The following is a 10,027-nucleotide window of genomic DNA, read 5'->3' on the forward strand; positions in this document are numbered from 1 at the left end:
AAGTAGAGTTTGAGAGTAGAGTTTGTTGGTTCTCTCCTATGCCACAAGAACTTTTCTCCAGGTTCTCTGGTTTTCCTCCCTCCGCGAAAAACCAACATTTACCATCTCCAGCATCCTGATTACGTCCAACATCAACATTATGGTTAACCTCTCTGATGTATGTGTGTGCCTTCATTATTGCAGCCAGGGTAACCATTCATATTATGCTTTCCGCGCAGCTCAAGGAGCAGATTGGCAAAATAGAGAGTAGCATCCAGACTGTCCGAGTGCATCTAGGAAGGAAGATAGATGCCGAGACGAAAGCTGTAAGTCCATGTAGATGGCATTGCTGAAACTCTGCACAGACTGATACACCGTTGTTGCTGTGACATCACACTCAGTTGAAGTGCAGTCCACAAAGCTAAATTTTTGGACTGTGTCAGGAAAGAATACAAAGTGACTTCCAGAGTTGAAGGAGGTATCCTCTGACCGTAAGGGCACGAACGTAAATCCAGTGATTGTGGGTTAAAGTCTTAGTGAGCTGTTCTACTCAGTAGAAATAAGGTGATGCGCTATCATGACTAAAATTGGCCAAACATAAATGCAAAAGCTACAGCTTGGGCCTGGAGTTTCGTTCTGTGATGTCTGCTGTCAGTTGCCGTTTTGTCGATACAAGTTGAAACTTTGAGGAAATTGGATTATGGACAACTTCACTTTATCAACTGAAACCAGGAGACCTAACCTGGTCAATACAAGGAATTTTCAGCATTGATTCAAAGCAAACAAAATTAAGGAGCATTTTGAAACTTTATAGATCATGGGTATTTCTCAGGCAATGCTCTATTTGGAATGCGGTAAATTGTTTGTTGGGGAAAAAACTACAACTTGCCTGTGATTAAAGAAAACACAAACAGGCAGAATATTCCCCTGGAAAAGTTCCGGCATTTCCAAGTTCAGTTACAGTTTGTCAGCATCTGTAGAGATACACGTATCAGAGCTGAAGTTGAGTCCTTTTTGGAGTCCTCAAATGACCTCAAGTACATAAAGTGATATGGTAAGAAATAAGCTTAATTACCAAGATCCTGTTGATAGGCCTGCTTTGAATGAATGACTAGGGTACATGTACCGGTATGTTGGAAAGGGTACATACTTTGCCATGGAAGAAAGAAAAGTACAAAAGGAACAGCAAAAAAGATGTTTTCCTCGTCATGTTGGTCAGTCTTTTATCCCCAGTAGTAAGTGCAAGTGCTTAGTCTATGGGGGAGTGTTACATTGTAGGAATGATAGGAAATTATTACCCTCTCCTTGATGGTATGGAATGGAACCCAACTGGATTATGTGGAATTTGTAGACGAAACTGAATTCTGTGTTTATTCCATTCTGTGTCGCTTTACGTGTACTTGGACATTTTTAGCTTTTCAGATTCCTCGCCATAATTGCAAGCCTGAAGACTTGAATCTTATTAGGTCGTTGCCTTTAGGTATAACTCATAACGTACCACCTTTTATTTCATTATACTCGAGGGACTCAGAAGAAAGGACTTGACTTCGCCTCAAATACATTCTGATGTGTAGTTGTTTGTTTCTGCACCAGACTAACATTTAACATGTGTATCACTCGTGTGTGTTTTGCCGTTGGTTTTTCCCACACCTACAATACAAATTTCAGAGGAGAGAAGATGTACAAGACATGCAGGGTGTGTTTGAAGAGTTGCAGGGCCGAGTAGCCCCGCTTCTTAATGGCAAGAGCCCGTCAGGCCCACAGACGCCCGGGAGGAAGGACAGTGGGGCGGAGTCAGCCAAGGGAAGTCGGAGGGGGAATTCAGGTCAAGGTAGGGCGTCGGCAGGCAGCAACCACGACAGGTAGCTCAAGACGTTGGGACTGCTCAGGTTAATCAATCAAAGGGTTCGCAGGAGAGTGCAGTAATCACAAAGCAAGTATTTGCCTTGCAGGGCCCATGGGTCAAGTTGACAATCAACATCCTGGTAATAGCACATTGCAGCTAATCACCTGTGCTTCATTGTGTTAGTGAGCCCCCATCCAACACATGCCAACAGTTATACTCAGGTGGTGACATCATTTAGGGGCCAATTTCTTTTGGTTGGAAGGCAAGACTTAGTTGGAGGGGCAAAAACTTGGTCCCCATAATTTTTGAACTTGGTGTATACACAGTCCCAAAAACTCTAGAAAATATATGCATGGACTTTCCATCAGTCTTCGTTTGTTTGGACAAAGGATTGGGATATGATTATATAAAATTAACATCTCCCCAACGCAAAAATACATCTTGAAAATGATTTTCCCGTCGGGTTCTTACCCAACCACGAACCTGTTGTCCTTTGTTCTGTTTTCCTAATTGATTGCAGAAACAAACTCACCAACTCAAATGAAGAAAATTACGGTTACAATGATTTCCTTAAGGGTCCATGTGGCCCTAGCTATATTGGTAGTGTGAGATAAATGTTGGCAATTAAGCACTCTGTAGCCAAGGGTAGATCCAAAACCAAATTTGTTTATTAAGAAGGGAAGAAGTCCCTCCAAATAATTTTTGTCTCATTTTTCAAAAACAAAGCTTTTTCCGGGGGGGGGGATGGATGGACCCTGTTGTTCCCGCTCCCTGATCCACCAGTGGATGTACCCACAGATGTTGATTTTATTCAATGATGCACTGATGCACTAATTGTACCTGCAATTGTCAACAAGTCTGGTTTCCAGGCATTGAACCCATGATAGCGTATTGCATGTAAAGACAGGCTGGCGTTGGAATGATAATGACCTATACATCAAACCAATAGTTTTCTTTCCAAGCTGACTTGTACTATTTCAAAATGGTTGTTGAACTTTGTAGCCCATGTAAATGTGAAGACGTGCAGAGATTGTTCAAATACCTGGTCATGTACACACAGTTGAGCAGTGGAACAGTCTTTTCTGCCAAGTAAAGCTTTTTTGTCAGATAATCTGTGAGGCCCTATGTTGTTTTAAACATTTTAAACCCCAAAATCTGTATCCCCATTTAAAGGATTTTTGTTTTTAGCCAACTAGTGCTTGCTCTTCATTCCCTCCTCCTAGAAAAGGTGGTTTGCCTCCCCCTGGAAACAATCCTGGTGACGCCCATGAGTATTGCTATACAGACATTTTGCTTAGCAACCGTGGCTCTGAACTTGTTTTTTTTTTCTACAATCTGGGCTTGGTAGATTCATATAAACTATCCAAATAGTGCAGGCAAATCTAACAGCTTGAACCTTTGATGGTGTTCCATTACTGCCGCACATTACAATACCGGTAACTTCAACCCGTCTGATGTTACATGTCGATTAGTGGAAAAGATAAATTCTCTTTTGTTAAGTTTTTGTTGTCATAATCTAAAAGATGTCTCAGCCATCATTGTAATTTTGAAATCGTCTGTTTTAAGTTACAAAAATGGTAAAAAAGTAAATTTGTTTGAGTTCAGTTGCTGAATATGTCAAAATACATCCTGTTTCCTGCATTTTTGGACAGAACTGCTACATGTAAATTAACTTGATGGAATAGCTACATATATTTTTGTTCATGTTTGTGCTTGCTTTGTCTCACGATTCAAGAAACTGTTTGAGTCGAACTTCCAGATGATGTGTTGCTCAGTCGAAGTTAAGGCAAAATATTTTTTAGATTGTACACCACATTGAAGTGTATTTATATTTAAATGATCTTAGCTGAAATATATTTGTAAGTTGACAGGAAACGTTTTTCAACCATCTTCCTTCTGGTGATAAGCGTAAAAATGTCGTGTGCCTTGTGTAAATTATCTTATGTGAGCATGTAATATAATGATACTGAAAAAAAGTCTGTATAGAAACTGTGTTTTGCAACATTTTAAACAAGTGTTGGATTATTTTGTTTCATTTTGGAGAACCGAACTGACACGAAGAACAATTATCTTTACAGGTAGTAAATAGTTCTGTTCAGTGGTTCGAAATTCGGTTGGAATTTGAAGAAGTAGCTTATTTAATATTGTGAAGAGGGAGCTTTGCGTGTTTGACGAAGTTATGCTGTTCTTGAGGCAAATGTTTAAGTTACTGATGAAATTTGTTTTACTATTCAAAGATAATTGGCAGCTTCACTCGCACTCATGTTGCAATGCTTTGAACTGCAGTGACGCTTTACGGTGAAAACTGATCGAGACGTTCAGAAAACACAAGTACGTTCATTAGAATGTGCCAGAAATTGCCCTTTAGGCTAGAATTCACCGTGTATGAAATGGGATTTAACACAAAGCTCACAACATTGTATTAGCTATCTTGAAGGTAACTTCGGTTAATTACATAAATAAAAGCAATCTTCCAGAGGTACAGCATAGTACGAGTTCTGGATTCATTTATCATATTTCATGTCTGCCATGATAGGTATGTAGCATATGGAAATCTGGAACAGTGCGCATGACTTGTTTCTTCTGTAATGCAGACAGAATGTTTTGTATTTTTAAAGCATTACTCGCCGTATTTCGCCAATCTTGTGATGTTTTTGAACTCATGAATGGATGGCGCGCGGTACTGGAGCATTCATTTTTTGAACCCTAGATGTTTCTACCCCAGCCTAGTGTGATAAGGTAGGAGACAATGAGACTTAAAAAAAAAAAGAAAAACGAGAACATTTGGCGAGCGAGATGTCTCTCGCTCCAGCGTCATAGATAAGTACTGGCCAGTTGCTATGCGAGCCCTCTAACAAAAAAGTACACTCTCCATTATGACTCGAAATATGCATTAAGCCCTCCACCAATTGTAAATCATTATTGTCGGGACCCAAGCTCAGGACTCGGCGGATATTGTACCTAATTCCTGTAATAATTTACCTGCATTTATTGACATAATCCGCCGGATCAATGGAATATTAGTCCACTAAAGTGGGGGTGCGTGTAGCGTTTTCAGAAACAATTGCCCTGCAAATAAACCACCTCCGATGGGCTTTTTTTTTCAAGCGTGGTCTAATTTCATTTATGGGGGTCCCCCCATGCTTTCCGTCATCGATCGTCTAAGGTTGATGCATGAGAGGGGGCATGCATTTCTGATCTTTCGCTGGCTTGTGTCAGTTATCAACTGCTTGAAAAAGCTCGCGTTTTTCGGGCTCCTTTCTTGTGATAAATGGAACTGCACTTTTTTTTGAAGTGAATTTTACGTGTGTCTTTCTGCACCTCAAGTGAATGTTTGACTCGGAAATTATTTTTAGAGCGAGAGTGTGTGTTTTTTTTTCAACAAGAGTGATGAACTAACCATCTTTTCTGTTGTGTTCACGATAGTGCAACATTCAGGGGTTTGAATTAAGTACATGTACACCAAATGTTCCAATTAAAGGGCAGGTAAATAATGACATGGTTAAGTGTTACCTCGAGAAGTACTGAAACAGTGATTGATTTCAAAGCTCTTAATTACTAATTAACATATCATAGCGTGTCAATTTGTGAAAGATGCTTTTGATTTTAGAGTGATAAAAGCAAGAAACCCCGAATTTGCCACATTTAGAAGACGGGTCTTTTATCCGGGTCAGACACAGTTCTAACGCTCATCCACACAATGGTTAATTAGCGGAGAAAATGTGCGCAAAAAAGGTCTGTAGAAATGCTTCTCCGGTTTTCTGTAAATTTCAGAGAATTTTGCAGTGTGCCTATGCAGTTTCTCAGTCCAGATTTTCACTGTTATTTTATTGAAATTAAAAGCGGGTAGAATCATGCCGTTCCAGGAAGTCTGCTTAATTCATTCATTAAACCTTTAACGTCATATCGTGTCTATAACTCGAACAGTTTCGTGACTTACTGTTTCTAGTAGCCAGAAATGCACCTGCGTGTGTGGGCGTTTGAAAGGTAGCCCACGTGTTCACACAATTGCCCTTGTTCATTTTTTGTTTTTAGCTGAAGAAAGAAATAGCTGATGTGTCAGCAGGCAAAGGTGTGAGTGTGGAGGGAGGAGGCGGCAGCAATGCAGCCCCTAGCGGTGCAGCTACGGCAAAGAGTCCAAGAAAGGGTAGGTTCACTTGTCAAAACCCTTACAGAATCACCCAAATTCACGAGAAATATTGCTTCAATCGTGTAATACGTGTTTACGCGTACGCATTGGCAGCTCCATCATATACAGGGGAAGTACACAAAATAGAGGTGAACGCTGAACTTGTTGGCGGAGTCTGGCTCAATGTGTGAAGATTGCTGTCGAGTGTATTATTAGGCCTAACCAATTGAGAGCAGAAGAGGAAACTAGAATTAATTGTTAATTGTGACTCTAAAGAAGAACCCCAAACAAAAGAGATTTTGGCTGACAGGTACGAAATCCCTGTAGTGCCATCAAGACGTAGGCCTATGTATTTCAATCTAAAAAGCGAAATATATTATTTGAAGTTCGTTTTATGAAATATAATTTTTTTCAACTTCGTTTTTACAAGATATATTTTTCCCAAAGTTCATTTGTTCAAGACATATTCCAGTTCGTTCGTAACATTGATTCTAAGTTTTGAAACAGTCTTTTATGAGGTATATTTTTCCAATGGATATATTTTCAAGTTTGATTTATATCTCGACAAACTAACGTCAAACATCTCATAAAAACGGACTTCGAAAAAAAAGTCCTTCACTTTTCGAAAATATATACTTGATGGCATTACAGGGCATTAGCAGAGAGGCGCCGGCCGCACATTTATATCGTAAGCGACTACCCAATGTTGCTGTCTTCCGTATATACGTACATGGGGACGGGATTTGCACGTCTCGCCTACACTCAAAATGAGGGATTGGAGGAGAGAATAAGGATGGTTAAGAAAGAAAACGACATCCCAATTATATCACCCACGATTTTGAACATGCACCCCAATTTTCAGAGGCTGCCGAAGGAGACCCCCAGCCCTCCACCTCCCGACGGTCATCCGTGGCCCCGTCGCAGCGTAGCAAGCCGCCGCCGGGCCCCAGCGGGGCGCGAAGCCGTGGCCCGCCACCGGGCTCTAAGCTTTCCACTAAGACTCCGTTGAGAACGCCCCGGCAGAGAGGCCCACCCATGTTCGTCAAGGAGCTGGACGGTAGTGGTGATATCCACAACACGCCGGCGATCAATCGTTACAGCGTGTATAATGCCTACTGGTAAGATCTGTAACAACCTGTCAGTTCAGTGTGGTAATACCTAGGTTAGCTTCTTTCATAACGCGAATGCAATAAGCCATGTTGCGTGACTTGTCTTATCGTTTTGCAAAAGTTGGACAGTCACAATTTTCTCATTAATTATAATCTTTACCACCATCCATGCATGTGGGCTGCAATTTCCAATGTTCTTTGCACTTCCCGCACGCTTATTTTTCTGTGACACAAGCGGCACTGTGGCACCTTTTGAAAAGCCTCGTGTTGAATGTCTTCAACAACGACTTATACTGGCCAACGGCCTTTTGAAAATTTAGCATTTAGCGCAGTAATTTAAAAGCAGTCGTCATGTTCGTAGTTCCAAATCTATAACAGAAAGGCTAGTTATCTCAGTACAGTATGCATTCCTTCAACTCAACTGCCTACTGCACTGTTTTCCCGCCACCGCTCTGAGTGTCTTGACAGTGCTGGGAACCGCTCGATTTTTTCCACACTGTTCTATAGAGGAGGCGCAGTTGTCGAAATGCTTTATGAGTAACTTGCCTTCTTGACGATCGACACTATGAACATCTAACAGAAGAAGCACAGTGCAATAACAGAAGGTCATTGTTAGTGTAGTGTTTGTTTCTTTTGTTAGATGTTCGTAGTGCGAATATGTATTTCACCCGCCCATTTGAAATGCAGGCGGGACCGTTGAACCCCGGTCATTGTGTGGACAAAGACTATCCAAGAAAAGCTCTAAGCCAAACTCGAGGATGCGTTCGCGCGGTTACTCCTGTTAACACGAGTAGGATGCGTGCGCATTACACTCAGGTGCAGGAGTCTACCCCCCCCCCCCTCCATCTAGCGAGTGTATACTCTCGCTGACGTGTGACCTGCGGGTCGTACTTCAGCCGTTCGAGCACTCAGGATATTCTCTTGTTAACACGAGTAGCTCGCTCGAACGCACACTAAAGGTCACCGGGAAGTATAGCCTTGTGTTTGAGCAAAGGGTAAATTCGACCTTTCCCTAATACTAAAACAAAATGGTACATCGTAGTGTTGGAGCGTGCTGTGGATGTAGGCTTTTTCTCTGTCAAACATTAATTTTTCTATTTCCTCTTCCAGGTGGATGAAGGCAATCAAGAAATGGCGCAAGAACGCGCCCGTCAGACAGAGACCCAGTCGACGTACCTCGCAGGCTGGTCAGAGCAGGCGCGCGTCTGTAGCGGCTGGTAGCCGCTCTGGTCAACCCATGAGCGATAGGCTCTCGCTGCGGTCTGGTACCATCACCGGACTCGAGGGTTCTGCGAGTGTAATAGAAGGCGATGATGCTAACTAGGCGTACAACACACGTATTTAATGAGCTACGTGCTGCTGGGTGCAGTCCATGTCAAGATCTTAAACCTAAAACGTCAAAATAAGTGATGGGTAGATTGTTTCGTGCACCTGACACAACTTACTGTTATGGATTGGCTAATGGACTCACACCAATAAATTAACGCATTTCTTTGATATGCTCTGATACGGGTATTCTAAATGTGAAAACAGTGTTTAGCCTATATCTCACCCACACAAAGACATCAATACCTTTGTATTGGCAGACGTCTATACTCGACTATAAACCTATGCCCTATGGTCATTTTGGTCACACAATTTTGCCAATAATTAAGACAACGGAAGAGATGTTAGACCCCTATTTACAGCTAGCGACCAGAGTTTATAAGTTTTGGCTATCGCCGATGCCAGAAAAGAAACAAAACCAGCTTTGTCTCTGACACCAGTGTTGCTTGTGGGCCTACTGTTGCTCAGTCTTAATGAAAATTGTTGGATCCATGGGATACATTTCGGTGCTTGTCGAGCAAAATATGACTTTAGTACTTTTTTTTTTTAATTAAGTAAAACTCCTAATTCGGGGAGGTAAAACCGGTAAATCCATGGTCGGAGGCAAGGCCGTGATTTTGGGGAAACCCCTCTAGAAACCTTTCTTTGCGTAGGTATATAGGCTACCAACTGAATGCAGTTCGACCGACTTCCAAAAATACACGCGTGCCTCGAATGGCATGTGTATGAGACAATGCGAGATTACGGCTTGAAAATAACATGCAACACTTTGGGCTGTGGCTGCAAGCCATGAGAGCGCCATAGAATCGTGTGTGATGTCAAGCCGAAGCCAGGTAACTCAGCCTGAGTGTGATAAGGGCACCACTAGGATGCCACATGTGGTAATGGCGCCTCTCTTGGGTAGATTGGTCCATATCTTTGGTCTGTGTGTGCTAAATGTACACACGGACATAAATACTTCTCTCAGAGCTGTAAGTTGAGGTCATTGCATTGACTTGTTTGTTACAAGTTAGAATAAGACACTGTTCGGTTTGGTTTTATAGTTTTCCGATGTGATATCAGTGAAGTCTGTTTATCCACCCAAACCACGTCAAACACTTTCTACATCCACGTCGATATTACTGTATTATATTGTACAAGCAATGTAGTTAGGTGCATCGATTATTGAACACACTGGATCTACACAGTGTGATAGCTTTCTCGGATTACGTTCCTTTACTTCGCATCGTTTGCATAATATTGTACAGTATTATCTGCATATTGTATAGAAGTGTGTGCCATTGCGTTTTTGATAGCGAGTGACAGGTCTGTACATAAAATAGTAGTAGAGAATTGACCTTTTTGAAATTCTCATTGCATCCTGGGATCGGATGACAATTAAACAAGCCATGAATTTCACGGGTGCAACTGGGGGAAGTGAGTCAGTCGAAAATCAAGTTGCAGTGTTAAGAGGAGAGGATCAGGTACACTTCGTCCATAGAGTTGTGCATAAACCTTGCTTGTTTGTCATCAAATCCCATAGTGCATTGCAGATGTCGAAAAGGTTTATCGAAACCAGTGCTGCTCGCGAAAAAAAGAAAGAATGCAGATCTATTGAAAATTTGTGTGGGTTGATGATTTCTATCGTAATATACATCT

General features: G+C 41.7%; 1 protein-coding gene across 7 annotated transcripts in view; it reads left to right on the forward strand.

Annotated features, from left to right (window-relative positions):
- LOC110978558 (uncharacterized) overlaps window positions 1–9,989 on the forward strand; it is a 42,955-nt gene extending 32,966 nt beyond the window's left edge. For 5 of the 7 annotated variants that reach the window (XM_087138899.1, XM_087138904.1, XM_087138903.1 and 2 more), the window contains 4 exons: window positions 219–305; window positions 5,861–5,972; window positions 6,817–7,072; window positions 8,174–9,989. In XM_087138899.1, the coding sequence (XP_086995025.1) occupies window positions 219–305; window positions 5,861–5,972; window positions 6,817–7,072; window positions 8,174–8,387 (669 nt within the window). In that variant the 3' untranslated portion in view covers window positions 8,388–9,989. Of the gene's footprint in view, window positions 1–218; window positions 306–1,647; window positions 4,313–5,860; window positions 5,973–6,816; window positions 7,073–8,173 lie in introns of those variants that run through there. The other 2 variants (XR_015425860.1, XM_087138905.1) reach the window with 2 other exon arrangements.
- The last annotated feature ends 38 nt before the right edge of the window (window positions 9,990–10,027 follow it).

This window comes from Acanthaster planci, linkage group LG07 (assembly GCF_054643075.1).
Source record: "Acanthaster planci isolate LZ-2023a linkage group LG07, COTS_SCS, whole genome shotgun sequence".
Taxonomy (NCBI): domain Eukaryota; kingdom Metazoa; phylum Echinodermata; class Asteroidea; order Valvatida; family Acanthasteridae; genus Acanthaster; species Acanthaster planci.